The 20,049-nt window shown below is 42.3% G+C and overlaps 1 protein-coding gene across 1 annotated transcript in view; it reads left to right on the forward strand.

Moving 5' to 3' along the window:
- Positions 1-20,049, forward strand: part of LOC122796737 (desmoglein-2-like) — a 1,662,953-nt gene that overhangs the window by 1,226,191 nt on the left and 416,713 nt on the right. The window contains exon 7 of the mRNA XM_044065446.1: positions 7,443-7,628. Coding sequence (XP_043921381.1) covers positions 7,443-7,628 — 186 coding nt within the window. The remainder of the gene's footprint in view (positions 1-7,442; positions 7,629-20,049) is intronic.

Consider the following 20,049-nt stretch of genomic DNA (forward strand, 5'->3'; position numbering starts at 1 on the left):
CCACTGCTCAAGCAATTCCTCAGAGGGGCCAAAAACATAAGACCACCCAGGAGAGCCCCAACTCCAGCCTAGGACCTTAACTTTGTATTGGAAAAACTCACTCTTCCTCCTTTTGAGCCAGATGCAAGTGCAGAGTTAAAATTCCTTTCTTGGAAAACGGCCTTCTTTTTACAATCACTTCAGCAAGAAGGGTATCTGTATTACAGGCCCTTATGGCAGTGGAGCCTTTCATCATCTTTCATGCGGACAGGGTGTCCCTCAGGACTAATCCCTCCTTCATGCCCAAGGTAGTATCCAGTCTGGCTCTTAATCAGTCCATTCATTTGCCAACCTTCATTTCTAATCCACAGAACAAAGGGGAACGGATACTGTACTCCTTTGATGTGCACAGACAACTTTGTATTTATTTGGACAGGACTAAACCTCAAAGGAAATCTGAACAACTGCTGGTGGCATTTGCTGCAGGGTCAGAGGGGAAGGCTATTTCAAAGCAAACAATTTCTAAATGGATAGGCCATTGCGTTCATTTCTGCTATAAGCACCATGGAAGACCTATCCCACAGGGGATTAGACCACATTCACCCAGGGCTGCATCTACCTCTACAGCCTTCCTCCGAGGTGTCCCTATCAGGGACATCTTAGAAGCTGCTACCTGGAGTTCTGTACATACTTTCACCATTACCATTAGCCAATTTTCTCTAAATCCAGAGCTGGCTTTGCCACTGCAGTCTTGCAAGGCCCTATATCTAAATTCCTCCTCCCATCCTTTGCTTTGTGAGTCTACCCAAATGTGATGACTGCAGCAGTGAAACATGAAGAACGTAGTACAGTTTTGTACACTTGCCATAAATGTAGATGTTCAAGTGTATTCACTGTTGCAGTCCTGGATGTCCTTCAAGGATGCATCTGCAGTCCTTACATATGGGTTGTCCTGCCTCAGGCAGCCCTTCGGTCGGCCGGATTCCAAAGTCTGGGTCTGGCGTCGGCTGATGTCGCCCTTTCCCCGACGTCAGAGCACCTGGGGTATGAAAGCGTCAGCCGACGCCATCTTCCTCAGTCTTTCTTGCCGCGTGGTGCCCGAAGCAGAAGCAGTTCGCAAGTGCCGGTCGGCCAGCTCCTGTAACTTCAGCTACCGAAGACTTCAAAAGCTAAGTACCCCGTTGGGGACTCTTTCTTGCCTCAGCCAATGTCAGATCAAACGCTTAAAGTTAATAATTGCTTAACTTGTGGGAAACAAATACCTCATAAGGATTTCCACTCTTACTGCCTCCCCTGCCTAGGCCCAGACCATGACGTCTCGGCCTGTTCAGCCTGTGCTTCCTTCAATCGACACACTCTTAGGCGTCGGGCGGAGTTTGCAGAGGAATTTTTTGGGGCTAGTTTCTGTTACAATATGCAGTCGGAGACTCTGACTTCTCATTTAACCAAAAAACGGAAGGACAAGGACCGACACACGTGGACCGTGGTTTCGGCTGAAACCGCGCCTAGGCCTACCGCGAGTGTCTCGGTCTCGGCTGAAAGAGTCCTTGGTACTTCCGACCGTCGAAACCGCACAACCGACAACCTCGGCCCCGGAGGCCTCTTCTGAGTCGGTTATAGAATTTCCCTCAGAAACTGGTGTTCTGGAAACATCCGACACCATTTCTCTAGACAAAACTACGCCAGCACGTGGTGCAGCCAGGCCTCCTGCATCCATGTCCATTAAGGCATTCACAAGGGCTAAAGCTGCTAAACAGCCAAAATCTTTGCCTCCCAAGGCTATTCCTCAGGGATCCACTACAGGTTCACAGATTCTAAGTTTAGCTGAGGACCTTATTTCCTTAATTAGGGGCTCTCAGCCACATCCGGACAGGGGCTCTCAACCTCCTCTAGACAAAAGGCCCAGGGTTGAGCCCACTGATCCCCAGTCCTCTGATGTGGCCTCAGATGGCTCTGCTCTATTGGACTACCAGGAGGAGGCCTTTTCGGCCTACGAGGATTCTGATGCAGAGGAATCTATTCCCTCGGCCTCCCCTCCTGAAGAACTGTTTTTTGGGGAGACCCTTCACTCCATGAGAGAGCATTTCAAATGGCAGGGCCAGGAATTCTCTGATTCCAGGAAGAGATTAAGGACTTTTTTGCATTTACCTCAGCATAGACCTTTGGCTATTCCTCCTGTTTTGAATGTCATTGATGATGTGTACTCTGAGTTTAGCATAACCCCCTGACTCCCTTCCCCCGGCTCCTGTCAAAGCCGATAGGTACTACAGGGTCCCAGACTCGCATCATTTCCTTTACAAGGCCCACTCTGCTGATCCAGAAACTATTTCCCAGTGCCCTAAAGGGGTTGCAACTGCCACTACTAAAAATCCACTCCCCTCTGAAAGGGAGTCCAGGGCTTTAGAGAGATGGGGTAAAAAAGTGTATACTTCTGCCACTCTTTCTATGAGGGCATTAAATTGTCAATTCCATATGATACAGTACCAAGAGTATTTGTTAGATGAATTGCATAAAAAACTGTCTTCACCTGAACCCCTAGATCACAAATCACTTCAGGATCTGGTACATAACTCCCAACAGTTTAGCAACCATTTCTTGCAGTGTGGTTATGATGCATTGGAAGCTTCATGTAGGTCAGCAATGACAGGTGCAGTCATACGTAGGCATGCTTGGCTGAAGGAACAATCTCTGCCACATCATGTTAAAGCAAAGCTTCTGAATGCTCCACTGGAAAAGCAAAAGTTATTTGGCTCCACTGCTCAGGAGGTCTTAAAGAAATTTGAGGAAAAGGCAAAATCTGTACAAACAGTCAAAGATTTTCTCCAAGTCCAACCACCAAGATTCAGCAGAAATTGGCCTTCTAAGAATGGGTCCTTTCCAGACACAGAGATTTCAAAGAGGCAAGAACAGGCGTGCCAGAGGTAGAGAGCAAACTAGAGGCTCCTACAGAGGACGTCAATGGCAGCCTCCTAACCAGAGAGGTAGTGCAGGACCTACAACTGCTGCACAAGGACAGACTCAATGACTTTACCTTGACCCCGCCAACCAGGGCTCAATTGGAAGCACCTTTGGGTGGAAAGCATTCTTTATTCTCAGAAAATTGGCACAGTATTACAAGGGACAAATGGACACTGCAAATAATAGACAAAGGATACAGGTTCCATTTTCACACATTACCAAAAAGAAAAGGCATGCCAAACCTGCCACCGATTCAAAGGGCAGAGGCTTTGAAACAAATCTCCAACCTAATGCAAATAAAAGCTGTAGAAAAGGTTCCTCTTTCAGAACAAGGCCAAGGATTTTATTCCAGACTATTCCTTGTACCAAGAAAAGAAAAACAATGGAGGCCTATTCTCGACTTGTCCGCACTGAATACTTATCTCATTGTGCCAAAATTCAAAATGCTGACTCTACAGCAGCTCCTTCCCATGCTGGGCAAGGGGTCTTGGCTGGTAACTCTAGACCTCAAGGAGGCATACCTGCATGTCCATATCAGACAAAGTTGCAGAAGACACCTCAGATTTCTTGCAGGTTCAGAGCATTATCAATTCTCAGCATTGCCCTTTGACTTGTCTACTGCGCCCAGAGTATTCACGAAATGTCTGGCATCAGTAATTGCACACTGCAGACTTCAGGGGATTCAAATATACCCATATCTGGACGACTGCCTTATACAAGCGGACAGCCAACAAACTTTGGTAAAACACTTGAATTATGCCATCCGCCTACTTCAGGCCTTGGGATATACAGTCAACATTCACAAATCAAGACTTGTTCCATCCCAAAGAATAACTTTTCTGGGTGCGAAACTAGATACAACCACCCAAATGGCTTTTCTCACAGAAGAAAAACAGACAACTACCAGATTACTTTGAAAGTCTGACAAAACAAACTCAGCTGACTGCAAGGAAAATCCTGCAGGCCCTGGGTTACATGGCATCTTGCATTCTTCTGATTCCACAAGCAAGGCTGCATATGAGGAAACTACAATGGTACCTAAGGAGTTTATGGACTCAGCACAGTCACAGCTTAGAAGCTTTGATACCACTCATTCCATGCCTTCAAAAGGAATTTCTGTGGTGGGCTCAAGCAAGCCAGTCAAACAGGGGTCTGCCCTTCAGCAAACCAATAACCAGCCAAACCATTACAACGGACGCTTCAGACCATGGATGGGGAGGACACATGGAGGGCAGATGCATTCAAGGACTATGGTCACAAAAAGAACTACGCATGCACACAAACCAAAAGGAAATGCTGGCAGTGATACATGCAATCGAGGCCTTCAAACTCTTTCTGCATCAAGACCACCTGCTAATAAGGACAGACAAATACCACAGTTATGTGGTACATAAACAAGCAAGGAGGTACCCATTCCTACCCTCTTTGCAGGCCGGCAGTGAATCTTTGGGAACTTTCCCTGAAACTCAGTATAGAGCTGCAATCCCAGTTTGTGCCAGGAAAAGACAATATACTGGCGGACAGCCTAAGCAGAAATATCATGGATCCACACGAATGGATGCTGCACCCAGACATCTTCCTTCAGATAACACAATCATGGGGGAGGCCGGACATAGATCTTTTTGCCTCCCACCACAACCATCAGTGAAGAAATTCTGTTCAAGGACTTACCACCCACAAGCATGGAAAGTGGACGCCCTCTCTTTCAGCTGGAAAACTCTAACAGTGTATGCATTTCCACCTCTTCCATTAATGACCAAGGTCTTACTGAAGATCAGGACAGAGCAGCCAAAAGTGATTCTGATAGCTCCGGACTGGCCAAGACAGCACTGGTACCCACTGTTAAAGAGCATGTCACGCACGAAACCATGGCCTCTTCCTCAATGGCCACTTCTTCTGACACAGCACAATTACAAAACTCTGCACTCCAGCCTGAAAACCTTGCAGCTGACAGCCTGGAGAATACCTTGACTCCTCACCAGGATAAGCTATCCAAGAGAGTGAAGGATATCATCATGGAAGCTCACTGCCTTCCACAAGAAAGGCATATTCAGCAAAATGGAAAAGATTTCGCACTTGGAGCACCACAAAGGGCCTAGATGCGACAGTGATGAACATAGCACATATCCTGGAATACTTGGCAGAAATGCTCCACAATGGCCTTTCTTACTCTTCCATAAAAATTCATGCTTCAGCAATTTCAGCAGAATACAATACTGATCCACCTGTCTTCTCTCATCCTCTCCTAAGGCAGTTTCTAAGAGGAATTAAAAACATCAATCCTCCAAGGAAACCACCAGTGCCTACATGGGACCTTAACTTCATGTTGGAAAAATTAACTCTACCTCCCTTTGAACCAGCAGCATCTTCAGAACTACAGTTCCTGTCTTGGAAGACTGCCTTCCTTCTGGCCATAACCTCAGCAAGAAGAGTATCTGAGTTGCAGGCCCTCATGGCAGTACAACCATTTCTTATTTTTCATAAGGACAGAGTCTCATTGAAAACCAATCCTTCATTCATGCCAAAGGTGGTATCCAGGGTCTCATTGAACCAAGCTATTCACCTGCCTACCTTCTTTCCAAATCCACAAAACAAAGGAGAGAAACTTCTGCATACCCTGGACATTCACAGACAGTTGCGCTACTACTTGGACAGAACTAAAACTTACAGAAAAACTGACCAGCTGTTTGTAGCATATGCTGCTGGTGTACAAGGAAAAGCAATTTCCAAACAGACAATTTCAAAATGGATAGGGAATTGCCTTCTTAAGAGGGGTGGATGCCAAGGATATTTTAGAAGCTGCTACATGGAGCTCCGTGCATACATTTTCAAGCATTACAACTTGCCCTTATATTCCAGATCCAGAGCAGGCTTTGCTACGGCAGTCCTGCAGGGCATTTTAGCTACACCATCCTTTTCTTAGATCCTACCACCCCCAGATTGGCTATGGTATTCTACCCATATGTAAGGACTGCAGATGCATCCTTGAAGGACATAGTACAGTTTTGCACCTACCATAAATGTAGATGTCCGATAGGTATGCATCTGCAGTCAGGTTTACCCTCCCTCCTTCCCCTCTGTGGTATTTCTTGGGTACTTATCCCCCTCATAGCTAGCTGGGGTTATCTATTATGGTGTATTTGTTTTATATTTCTATGCATGTTTGGAATTTATTGCATCTCTCCAAATTTAGCCTTCCTTAGAGGGCACCTGGCATCTGGGGCAAGAAAAACTGAGGAAGATGGCGTCGGCTGACGCTTTTATACCCTAGGCGCTCTGACGTCAGGGAAAGGGCGACATCAGCCGACGCCGGACCCAGACTTTGGAATCCGGCGGACCGAAGGGCTGCCTGAGGTAGGACAACCCATATGTAAGGACTGCAGATGCATACCTATCGGACATCTACATTTATGGTAGGTACAAAACTGTACTTTACCCTCCCTCCAGCCCCTTTTCTTCAAGAAAAACTGATGTAATGGCGTTGGCTGCATGCTTTATACCCCTGACTACCTGACGTCACGAACGATGAGACAGAAACCGATGCAGGACCCAAGACATTGATAATCAGGCTGACTGAGGGCTACTGCAAGCAGATAACCCAAATGTGATGACTACAACAGTGAATACACTCGAACATCTACATTTATAGTAAGTGTACACAACTGTACTTTTTGTTTATCTTAAGTAAACATACAACATATTATAGAAAATAACTAGATAATTAGTATACCTTGAACTGTTTTGTGCCTTGTGACCAAAAGTGTAAACAAATAACTGATTAGTTAGTGTATAGTGAACTGCTGCTTTGTGGCTCATGTGAACCCATAAACCAGAGCGGGGAATTAACATGCTGTGCTTCAGTACCAGAGTGTCTTTCGTGAGCAAGATCTTTTTTTAACTGTAATAATGTCACATTACTTTTACATTAGCCGTCGACATTATGCATATAAATGCTGGGAAACTGGGTGGATATGACGGATGGTGCCATTGCTTCTGGGTGTTGATAACCCAAATCAAAGAGTAGCAAGTTTGTTGGTCTGTACCATTTGTAGGAAGAGGTTAAAGAGTGTCACGTTATAGGAATTAAACTCCGTGGTTACATCTCTTCTCAAAGAAGATTAAATAATAAAAATCAGTTTAACCTGTAATACTTTCCTTCACTCTTTCCATCATGATACCTGTGATTTTGCTTCATTTGCCGTAACTGAACATCTAATAATTTTCATTGTTGTTTTATACCTCACTATCAGGAGTGGGCTACACTGTTACATCATACAGAACCAAAAATTTCCAGTCTTGGTCAGAAATGCTTGGTAGTAATAAAATAAAGTTAATGAAATAACCCCTTGTTTAATTTGTGGTTTAATAATCTGCGAGCTCAAGGTCAAGCATTGATTGTTGTATGTTTAATTAACTTGTGTAGTTAAAAGTAATGCTGCATACATAATTGTAGAATTTCTGTTGCATCTGAAAGCACTTTCTTAATATAATGTGGTTTATTTCAGTATGAAGGAAGTATTGAAGAAAATAAGGCAAATGTTGAAGTAATGCGGATAAAAGCATACGATAAAGACGAAGAGTTTACAGACAATTGGTTTGTAAATTTTATGATTGTCTCTGGTAATGAGGATGGATACTTCAAGATTGTAACAGATACTAAAACAAATGAAGGAGTATTGATTCTTCTGAAGGTAAGTATGTTGAATAGCAAAAACATTTACTTTCATTTTGACAACAAAGATGAAATGTGAATTTAGGTTTATTTAATCTGCAAATTTAAGTCGTGTCAATGGTTTTCATAACTGTGACCCTCATTAGTTGATTTCTGAGTTGCATGAACTCCACACTCAATTTAATTTACTCCACACAAACTGAATCCTGCCTGAAGCTAAAGTTTTAATGAAAGTTCTTTTGAACCAGGTCTTCCCCATCTTGAACTGTATGATCATTGATTGTGCAGCACCTTTCTTCAAACAGCTGTTGGTTCTCTAATTTGTGTCCCAGTTGGGCTGCCTTCTGTGTGGAGTTTGCATGCCTTTCTTGTATCTGCTCTGCTTTATTTCTGCATCCCAAAAGCATGTGGTCCCCTAATTGCCCATAACTGCTCCTGCTGTGTGTGAGTGAGTATGTGTCATGCTCAAAATTAGGCCTCTAACTTGTACTCATTTAGCGCTGAGATGGGCTCCAACTCTCCTGTAGCCATGAACACGACAATAATTTGTATTGAGAAAATGAATGCGTGAAATCAATGGTATGTATTGGTTTGTAAAATAGGTGTGTGCGTGTGTGTGTGTACACACATGTGCATGCATATTTACTAAAACATATTATAATGGTTAAACTTGCTCTGCTCTGCACAGAATAATATGCTTAATGCACAACAGCAAACTTATTCTGCTGTGCATAGACGTCAGCTGTCAAAACACCTTGTCCTTATCCCTAGAAATATCCAAGAATGTACTTGCTGGATTTCCTCTGCCCTTGTGTTTCAACTGGTGATTCTACCTCCATACCAAACAAGTTGCTGTAAAAGTGCATTCTTTTGTGTTTGACAACATAAATATTACCTTTCGTTCATTCTCGACCAACCTGATTTATCTTATGTAGGGTCATGCAGGATCTACATGCTATCCCAACAAGCAGCAAGTTTAAGGTAGAGCAGTATTCTGGATGTGATGACAGTCTGTGCAGGAGGCGTGTGCAAATGCATACACTCACCATTCAGCCAGTTTATAGGATCACAAATTGACCTAATGGGAAGGGAATTTGTTAATGTGGTTAGGCAATTGTTTACATGTCTAATTTGGGTTATGTGAAATTCAGGACCAAATGAAATCACAATATTTGTGCTGTTATTTTATTTTGATGCCTCTTTTTTAGTCAGGTATCCTTTCTGGTACTGAAGACACCTACATTTTTTCCTTTACATCTCCTCCTACAGCAGCAGTGGGAGTGGTAAACTACTGTCTCCACCTACAATACAGTTTATCACTCCCACTGCTGCTGTTGACAAATGCTATGTGAACCTTTTCTGACCAATATTGGGCAGTTAATGAATGAAATGTTGCATGTGAACCTTTTCTGACTAGGGACTACCAATTTTTTTTTTCTAATTAATCGTGCTGTTGGTCCATTGCCTCTTTGCTGTGTAACTCAGCAGGTTTTTACATCTGTATGTGCCCACCCTGAGGCACCACATGACGTTTCTACTACAAGAATTTCAGCCAACTTCCACCGTTATTGAAAGCTTGCTTCTCACCTCTTGTTGCAAGACCGTTAGTGCTGAGGAATGCTATCTAAAACCCTGTTGACTGGCAGTGCAATCAGGACTAGAATTCTTAAAGCAACAGACTAGCCTCAGTAATTTTGAACTGAAGGATAGAATGTTGTAACACAGAAGTAAGGGTGCTTTTGACATTACATTAATTTATTTGCTTATTCTGTGCAGTTGTTCCACAGAATTTCTCTCTCTCTCCCAGTTAGGAATAAAAATTGCTTGGGGTGTGTATGATACGGAATTGAGGTGAGGAGGAATTAACAGTACAGTAGTTTTTGCTGTGTGTGTATATTATTGCACTGATAGCTGTAAGCAGTTTTTCCTGCACCTCTGTATTTGCAACACAAACATGGCCATATGTATATTCTTTTATAGAGTGGGTAGTGTGAGATGCAAGGCTGAAATCCACAGGTATGCTGATAGAGCAGCAGAACTGTGCACTGATTTTCTAGTAATTACCAAAAACAAAATATTAATGGGAGGACTGAGAATTTATTGGACAGTGGTCAGGTTATACACCCCCACATCCTGAAAATGCCAAACAAGGAGGGGAGAGATGCAGGTTTCATTGTAGCCCATTTCAAGTGCTTCATGTGTTTTTTTTTTTTTAGTTAACCTGTCAGCCCTGAGAAAAACATCAATTGCAAAGTTTGAAGACTTGGAAGAAGACTTTAAAGAAAAACATTTTTCAGTGAGTGTATTGTGTTCCTTTGCTAGCATTGCTTGTTTTTATATAATTTGAAAAAACTTGCCATTGCAAAGGTATGAAAGAAACATTGTCATGTGACTACCTTTGTTCTTTGGTACGTTACAGTAAAGTTAAATAATTACATGCAAGTGTTACAGATGAAACAGTAACTTGTGTAGTTTTGGTGACTCATGTCCTCGTTTAATGTAGACTTCAGTTTGCATTAATATTTGTATATATATGTTTGATCTCTGCTGCAAAAGTATAATCTTACACAGAGCAGTATGTTGGTTTAATTTTTTCAAGTCTTTGGGGTAGAGTCAGCTTTGAGTTTTTTAAGCATACCAACCAATTAGTTAATGATAGTTATAGAACTAAACATTGTATAAAGAGATTTATAAACTGTAGGAAATCAGAACTGATGAAGTAATTTTTAATTTACACTAGACCCAAACTTAAGTACGGAATAACAATATGGAAACCTTATAAGAAAACAAGCATGAGTAAACTGGAAAGAGTACAGTGGAAATATGCCAAGAACATCCATGGATGTGAAAATTGAAGTTAATGTGAAAGACTAAAATATCTGCACTTGTAAATTGTCTCTTGTAGATATTTAAGAGGAGATCTTATTTGGGTATATAGGGCATTTAGAGACAATTATCTCTGGGAATGTTTGTGGTTATTAAAAAGTACTATAGAATCATCAGACAACCTATGTAAGAAGATTCTATAGGAATGAGAAGTGTACTGATCTGATGTCCTTCAAGGATGCATCTGCAGTCATCACATATGGGTTGTCCTGCCTCAGGCAGCCCTTCGGTCGGCCGGATTCCAAAGTCTGGGTCCGGCGTCGGCTGATGTCACCCTTTCCCCGACGTCAGAGCGCCTGGGGTATAAAAGCATCAGCCGACGCCATCTTCCTCAGTCTTTCTTGCCGCGTGGTGCCCGAAGCAGAAGCAGTTCGCAAGTGCCGGTCGGCCAGCTCCTGTAATTCAGCTACCGAAGACTTCAAAAAGCTAAGTACCCCATTGGGGACTTTTTCTTGCCTCAGCCGATGTCAGATAAAATTAGTAATTGCTTAAATTGTGGGAAACAAATACCTCATAAGGATTTCCACTCTTACTGCCTCCCCTGCCTAGGCCCACACCACGACGTCTCGGCCTGTTCAGCCTGTGCTTCCTTCAACCGACGCACTCTTAGACGTCGGTCGGAGTTTGCAGAGGAATTTTTTGGGGCTAGGTTTGCTTACAATATGCCGTCGGAGACTCCGACTTCACATTTAACAAAGAAACGGAAGGACAAGGACCGACACACGTGGGCCGCAGCTTCGGCTGAAACGACGGCCAGGCCTACCGCGAGTGTCTCGGCTGAAACAGAGTCCTTGGTACTTCCGACCCCCAAAACCGCTCAACCGACAACCTCGGCCCCCGAGGCCCCAAAGAGTCGATTATTGAATCTCCATCTGAAACTGGTGTCCTGGAACCTTCCGACACCATTCCTCTAGACAAAACTACACCAGCACGTGGTGCAGCCAGGCCTCCTGCATCCATGTCCATAAAGGCATTCTCTAGGGCTAAAGCTGCTAAACATTCAAAAGCTTTGCCTCCCAGGATTCTACCTCAGGGACCCACTTCAGGTTCACAGATCCTAAGTTTAGCAGAGGATCTTATTTCCTTAATTAGGGGCTCACAGCCTCATCCGGACAGGGGCTTTCAACCTCCTCCAGATAAAAGGCCCAGGGTTGAGACCTCTGATCCCCACTCCTCTGATGAGGCCTCTGATGGCTCTACTCTCTCGGACTACCAGGAAGAGGCTTTTCCGGCCTTCGAGGATTCTGATGCAGAGGAATCTATCCCCTCGGCCTCCCCTCCTGAAGAGCTGTCCTTCGGGGAGACACTTCACACTATGAGAGAGCATTTCCAATGGCAGGGCCAGGAATTCTCTGATTCCAGGAAGAGATTAAGGACCTTCTTGCATTTGCCTCAGCATAGACCTTTGGCTATTCCTCCTGTTTTGAATGTTATTGATGATGTGTACTCTGAGTCTAGCACAGCCCCTGACACTCTTCCTCTGGCTCCTGTCAAACCCGATAGGTACTACAGGGTCCCGGACTCGCATCTTTTCCTTTACAAGGCCCACTCTGTGGATCCAGAAACTATTTCCCAGGGCCCTAAAAGGGTTGCAGCTTCCACTTCTAAAAATCCACTACCCTCTGAAAGGGAGTCCAGGGCCTTAGAGAGATGGGGTAAAAAAGTGTATACTTCTGCTACTCTTTCTCTGAGGGCTTTAAATTGTCAATTTCATATGATACAGTACCAGGAGTATTTGTTAGATGAATTGCATAAAAAACTGTCTTCACCTGAACCCTTAGATCGTAAATCACTTCAGGATCTGGTACATAACTCCCAACAGGTTAGCAACCATTTCTTGCAGTCTGGTTATGATGCATTGGAAGCTTCATGTAGGTCAGCTATGACAGGTGCAGTCATATGTAGGCATGCTTGGCTGAAGGAACAATCCCTGCCAGACCATGTTAAAGCAAAGCTTCTGGACGCTCCACTGGAAAAGCAAAAGTTATTTGGCTCCACTGCTCCGGAGGTCTTAAAGAAATTTGAAGAAAAGGCAAAATCTGTACAAACAGTCAAGGATTTTCTCCAAGTCCAACCACCAAGATTCAGCAGAAATTGGCCTTCCAAGAATTGGTCCTTTCCAGACACAGAGAGATTTCAGAGAGGCAAGAACAGGCGTGCCAGAGGTAAGAGGGCAAGCTAGAGGCTGCTACAGAGGACGTCAATGGCAGCCTCCTAACCAAAGAGGTAGTGCAGGACCTACAACTGCTGCACAAGGACAGACTCAATGACTTTACTTTGACACCGCCAACCAGGGCTCAATTGGAAGCACCTTTGGGCGGAAAGCTTTCTTTATTCTCAGAAAATTGGCACAGTATTACATGGGACAAATGGACACTACAAATAATAGACAAAGGATACAGGTTCCATTTTCACACATTACCAAAAAGAAAAGGCATGCCAGACCTGCCACCGAATCAAAGGGCAGAGGCTTTGAAACAAATCTCCAACTTAATGCAAATGAAAGCTATAGAAAAGGTTCCTCTCTCAGAACAAGGCCAAGGATTTTATTCCAGACTATTCCTTGTTCCAAGAAAAGAAAAGCAATGGAGGCCTATTCTCGACTTGTCCGCACTGAATACTTATCTCATTGTGCCAAAATTCAAAATGCTGACTGTACAGCAACTCCTTCCCATGCTGGGCAAGGGGTCTTGGCTGGTAACTCTAGACCTCAAGGAGGCATACCTGCATGTCCCTATCAGACAAAGTTGCAGAAGGCACCTCAGATTTCTTGCAGGTTCAGAGCATTATCAATTCTCAGCATTGCCCTTTGGCTTATCTACTGCACCCAGAGTATTCACAAAATGCCTGGCATCAGTAATTGCACACTGCAGACTTCAGGGGATTCAAATATACCCATATCTGGACAACTGCCTTATACAAGCGGACAATCAACAAACTTTGACAAAACACTTGAATTATGCCATCCACCTACTTCAGGCCTTGGGATACACAGTCAACATTCACAAGTCAAGACTTGTTCCATCCCAAAGAATAACTTTTCTGGGTGCAAATCTAGACACAACCACCCAAATGGCTTTCCTCACAGAAGAAAAACAAAGTCAACTAACGGATTACTTCAAAAATCTGTCAAGACAAACTCAGCTGACTGCAAGGAAAATCCTGCAGGCCCTGGGTTACATGGCTTCTTGCATTCTTCTGATTCCACAAGCAAGGCTACATATGAGGAAACTACAATGGTACCTAAGGAGTTTATGGACTCAGCACAGTCACAGCTTGGAAACTTTGATACCACTCATTCCATGCCTTCAAAAGGAATTTCTGTGGTGGGCTCAAGCAAGCCAGTCAAACAGGGGTCTGCCCTTCAGCAAACCAACAGCCAGCCAAACCATTACAATGGACGCTTCAGACCACGGATGGGGAGCGCACATGGAGGGCAGATGCATTCAAGGACTATGGTTACAAAAAGAGCTACGCATGCACATAAACCAAAAGGAAATGTTGGCAGTGATACATGCAATCGAGGCCTTCAAACTTTTTCTGCATCAAGGCCACCTGCTAATAAGGACAGACAACACCACAGTTATGTGGTACATGAGCAAGGAGGCACCCATTCCTACCCTCTTTGCAGACTGGCAATGAATCTATGGGAGCTTTCCTTGAAACTCAATATAGAGCTGCAATCCCAGTTTGTGCCAGGAAAGGACAATATACTGGCGGACAGCTTAAGCAGAAACATCATGGATGCACACGAATGGATGCTGCACCCAGACATCTTCCTAAAGATAACACAATCCTGGGGGAGGCCGGACATAGATCTCTTTGCCTCCCCCCACAATCATCAGCTGAAGAAATTCTGCTCAAGGACATACCACCCACAAGCATGGAAAGTGGACGCCCTCTCTTTCAGCTGGAGAACTCTAACAGTGTATGCATTTCCACCTCTTCCATTAATGACCAAGGTCTTACTGAAGATCAGGACAGAGCAGCCAAAAGTGATTCTGATAGCTCCGGACTGGCCAAGGCAGCACTGGTACCCGCTGTTAAGGAGCTTGTCACGCACAAAACCATGGCCTCTTCCACAATGGCCACTTCTCCTGACACAGCACAATTACAAAACTCTGCATTCCAACCTGAAAACCTTGCAACTAACAGCCTGGAAAATACCTTGATTCCTCATCAAGAAAAGCTATCCAAGAGAGTGAAGGATATCATCATGGAATCTCGCCGGCCTTCCACAAGAAAGGCATATTCATCAAAATGGAAAAGATTTCACACTTGGAGCACCACAAAGGGCCTAGATGTGACAGTGATGAACATGGCACATATCCTGGAATACTTGGCAGAAATGCTCCACAATGGCCTGTCTTACTCTTCCATTAAAATTCATGCTTCAGCAATTTCAGCAGAGTACAATACTGATCCACCTGTCTTCTCTCATCCTCTCCTAAGACAGTTTCTAAGAGGAATTAAAAACATCAATCCTCCAAGGAAACCACCAGTGCCTACTTGGGACCTTAACTTTGTGTTGGAAAAACTAACACTGCCTCCCTTTGAACCAGCAGCATCTGCAGAACTACAGTTCCTGTCTTGGAATACTGCCTTCCTTCTGGCCATAACCTCAGCAAAAAGAGTATCTGAGTTACAGACCCTCATGGCAGTACAGCCATTTCTTATTTTTCATCAGGACAGAGTCTCATTGAGGACCAATCCTTCATTTATGCCAAAGGTGGTATCCAGGGTCTCATTAAACCAAGCTATTCACCTGCCTACCTTCTTTCCAAATCCACAAAACAAAGGGGAAAAACTTCTGCACACCCTGGACATACACAGACAGTTGCGCTACTACTTGGACAGAACTAAAAGTTACAGAAAAACTGACCAGCTGTTTGTAGCATATGCTGCTGGTGCACAAGGAAAAGCAATTTCCAAACAGACAATTTCAAAATGGATAGGGAATTGCATTCGTTTTTGCTACTCCTTTCATGGAAAAGCTGTGCCAGCTAACATTAGACCTCATTCCGCCAGAGCCACAGCCACCTCCACAGCCTTCTTAAGAGGGGTGGCTACCAAGGACATTTTAGAAGCTGCTACATGGAGCTCCGTGCATACATTCTCCAAGCATTACAATTTACCTTTATACTCCAGATCCAGAGCAGGCTTTGCTACGGCAGTCCTGCATGGCATCTTAGCTACACCATCCTTTACATAGATCCTCCACCCCCAGATTGGCTATGGTATTCTACCCATATGTGATGACTGCAGATGCATCCTTGAAGGACATAGTACAGTTTTGTACTTACCATAAATGTAGATGTCCGATAGGTATGCATCTGCAGTCAGGTTTACCCTCCCTCCTTCCCCTCTGTGGTATTTCTTGGGTACTTAACCCTCTCATAGCTAGCTGGGGTTATCTATTATGGTGTATTTGTTTTTTTTATATATATATATATATATATATATATATATATATATATATATATATATATATGTTTCTATGCATGTTTGGAATTTATTGCATTTCTCCAAATTTAGCCTTCTTTAGAGGGCACCTGGCATCTGGGGCAAGAAAAACTGAGGAAGATGGCGTCGGCTGACGCTTTTATACCCCAGGCGCTTTGACATCAGGGAAAGGGCGACATCAGCTGATGCCGGACCCAGACTTTGGAATCCGGCCGACCGAAGGGCTGCCTGAGGCAGGACAACCCATATGTGATGACTGCAGATGCATACCTATCGGACATCTACATTTATGGTAGGTACAAAACTGTACTTTCTCTGAAGGAGCAGCTGATGCATGGAACAGACACTCAAACCTCATTAAAGCAAACACTGGTTTGTATGTTTTTAAGAAAAGCCTGGACACTTATTATGGGAACAACTGTTTTGGTATATTAGCAGGCTAGAAGGGCATTAATGCTAGTGTCTGAAATATTTGTATATTTATATTATGGGAATAGGCCCCGTTCCTAAGTCAGGATATAATTAAAGTTCATGAAATTACCTCAACACCTGGAATGTGCCTTGAACTGATTCCTTCTGCAGGTCATGTGAAGTTACATGAGCTGGTAGCATGTCTAAGTACAGGTGACTTCGTGTGATGTACATTTCATCAGTCTCTGTAACGCTTTGTGGCTTGTTTCCAATACTTCTCATCTACTTCTAAATTGTAGTGTTTGCACAATTCCCAATGTAACAGTCTTGCCACATTTTATGCCTTTCTGTGTACGGGCCATGTATCACATCCAGCAAGATGATGTGCAACTGTTTCCAATTCTGTTTTACAGAACATATGTTTGTGTGTTTCTCCCACATGTTCAGTGGACTTTGTAACTAACATGTACATATTCTGCAATCCTGGGCTGCTATTACTAACCTTTCATCTTTTAATTTCAAATTACCTCTCCTTAACCATTTTTGCATCCAATCCTGATCTACATGAGGTTCTTCCAAAAGATCTGTATACTTGCCACTATATTTGTGGCTTTTCCATATTTCTGTACTTCTCACCTGATCCTTCTCCTTTTCCCCTTTTATTCTTTCTTTTATTTTAGTTTTTTTGGCACATTAAGTTGCTGCCTGATTTTTGTCTGCTTCTGGTTTGATTTCCATTCTTGCTTGACACCGGAATGCTTCTGCTAAGCGAAGTAGAGAGGTCATCTTAGGACCTCCTGTCCTCATGTTTTAAACTTTCACTGTGTTTTGATCTGATGAGGTCAACAGATATGTATATGCAGTCCCATGACTGCAGATCTATACATATAATCAATTTTGAGAAAGCCTATACCTCCTTCAGAGTGAAGAATGTATTATCTTGGTATAGACAGATTTTTATATATCATTTGATAAGTGTGAAGCATTTGTCTTGTTTTCCTATCCAAAAAGTCCAATACCTTTTGGGACCAATCAGTGGCAAAAAAACTTAAGTTAGAACAGGAGGAGAAAATTGGTTTATAGCTTGGACTTCATTCCTAGATGTCAAGGCTGTTTTCAATATTAGTTTTAGTCTTCTGAATTATTGCTTACGGAGTTTTATTCATATTTGTTTGTTTTATTGCCAGTCCTTCATCAATCCCCAAATATTTATAGACTCCATCCTGCTCAAGCTCCTTTATATCACATTCCTATCTCAAACTGAAATTTTCTTGGTACTGCAACTTGTCTGCTTTAAGTGTTGCTTTTGCACATTTATCAAGGCCAAATGACATTCTTATATCATCCAAGAAAGTTTTAACTACTTGCAGTTGTGCTTTCAACTCCTCATCTGATAAACTGTACAGTTTTATGTCATCCACAAAAAAGAGATGAGAAGTCTTTATGCAAGGTTGTTTTCTGGGAGCCAAATTTTAACCATGACCTAGTCTGTTAAGTAGCAGTTTAATGAGTTAAGTACAAAATGAAACGGTGATTACAAAGAATCACCCTGGAATATTTCCCTTTAAATTTTTATTCCTGGGATAATAATTTGTCCTTTGTCATGGTTTAACTGCAAAGTAGTTGTTTTATCATCACTGTAATGTAATTAAACAATGTAGAATGTGTCTTGTACATCTATAAGCACTCCTTTATCCGTGAATGTGGAATGCTGTCCAATACTTTTTTGTAATGTATCTTTTGTACGCTATAAACTTTCAGCATCAATTCCATTATATGGTTTGTACATCAAAGCAAGTTATTGGTCTATAATTTTTATTTATTTTTATTTATTTATTTAAATTTGTTGACCGACTGGACGTGGGTCCATTTTCAGCGGAGGCCCCGGGAGAAAAGCTCCACAGTAAAATAAACAGACAGTAGTTACATTGGATTACATAGCGATTAACAATTTAACATAGAAATTACTTACAACATATTTACAGATGAAGAACATAGTACATCAGTAGACAACTAGAATCTTTATCTGTGAAGTATATAACAGGCATTAACAAATGTAACAATGAGAAGTTCCTGCTGTATAATAAGTACTAGGCTTATGAGCATCTGAGCTTGCTATCATCAAGGTAGTTAGTGGAGGTGAAAGAAAGGTAGTAGTTGGATGGGGTAGATGATATTAGAGTGGGAGTTGCAAGGGCATAGCCAGCATGTTTTTAGGTGCGCTTTTAATAAAGTTTTGAAGTTGGTGCATGATGGTACGGAGGTAATTGTGGGTGGGAGTGAGTTCCATAATTTGGCTATGGCACAAGAGAATAGTGCTTCACCAGCAGAGTTATTGGCTTTAGTGATCTGCAAGTGATTTTAGGATGGCTTTACAGGCTCATTCTTGAGGAGTATCGTTTTTACTGTTAAGCAGGAAGTCTGTTCGGGTTGTGAATATAATTAATTCTTACTCGGGGTTAAATCATTGTGTAACGATGTTAAAACGTTTATCAAAAGTTGGGTACTACATCTTGGCCTAGGATTATCAGTTAGGAGCTTTTCTTCATTTTGTTTCAATTTCTCTGGCCGTTACTGCATCCCTTTTCATGTCCTGTATATTTGAACTCCTCATAATTTCTTTTAATTTTCCTATCCATTTAGCATCTTTGTTTTAGAGGGCCTTCATAAATATTTCTTCAACGTGTCTGTTTCTTCTTTTTTGTTGGTATTTCTCTTCCTTTGATTTCCAGTTCTCTATAATACTTTTTGGTTTCATCAAATTGCTTATTTTGTACTTTTCCTTTATATTTATCTGCATATCTATGTTTTCTGCCCGCGCTGTTATTTTTAGCTTATTTGCAATAGTGTATAATAGGTCCTGGCTTGTTTTGATGCTGTGCATTGCTTATACCACGTTCTAATTTTCCAAGTTGTTTTGATGATGCGTTCTCTCCCCTATATTCTTCTTATATTTCTGATACTACTTATTTTAATTTCTTTATAGTTTTCTCTATTCAGTGCTTCCTGTATGACATTTTATTTCTTCTCTTCCTTTCCCTTATTACCCTATTTTTTTAAGGTAAAACTTTATCTGTTATTCATTTAGCTGCACAATAATATATCCTATTTACTTTTGTTATATCACATGAATTTCTAGTCTTGATTGCTGCGTTCCTCTGTTTTTTTCGGACTTCTAACATTTTTGTTCATATTTACTTTCTGTAATCTAATTCTTTCATCAATCTTAAGATGTCTGTCCATCTCTATTAAATCAAGTAACTCTGCCCTTTGATAATTGGATCATACAGGGTTAGTGTTATACAGTTCTTTTTTTTTTTTTTTTTGTGTAAACAAACAGGTGGTGGTATGCATATGTTGCATTTGGGTCAACCGCCCCTCCCCCCATGCAGCCATTCCTGTGTTCCATTATTTGGCTATTTCTCCCCAGTTGCCATAAACACTGTTCAAAACTCTGTGTACATACTGCTTTCTGCTTTACCTCTACAATGATTACAGATATTTGGATTTAATTTAAAACTTTTATTTCAAATTTTCCAGCACAAACACTGATAGCCGTTTGCTAAACAAAGCAGTACAGTCTCACAATGAAAACAGACTTAGCATTAAAACTTCTGTGACTTTGAAACTCGCATTAATTGAAACGGCATTGTAACCCACATTGAAAGAAAATGCATCTG

The sequence above is a fragment of the Protopterus annectens genome, chromosome 3.part0 (assembly GCF_019279795.1).
Source record: "Protopterus annectens isolate FY-2018-M chromosome 3.part0, PAN1.0, whole genome shotgun sequence".
Classification (NCBI taxonomy): domain Eukaryota; kingdom Metazoa; phylum Chordata; order Ceratodontiformes; family Protopteridae; genus Protopterus; species Protopterus annectens.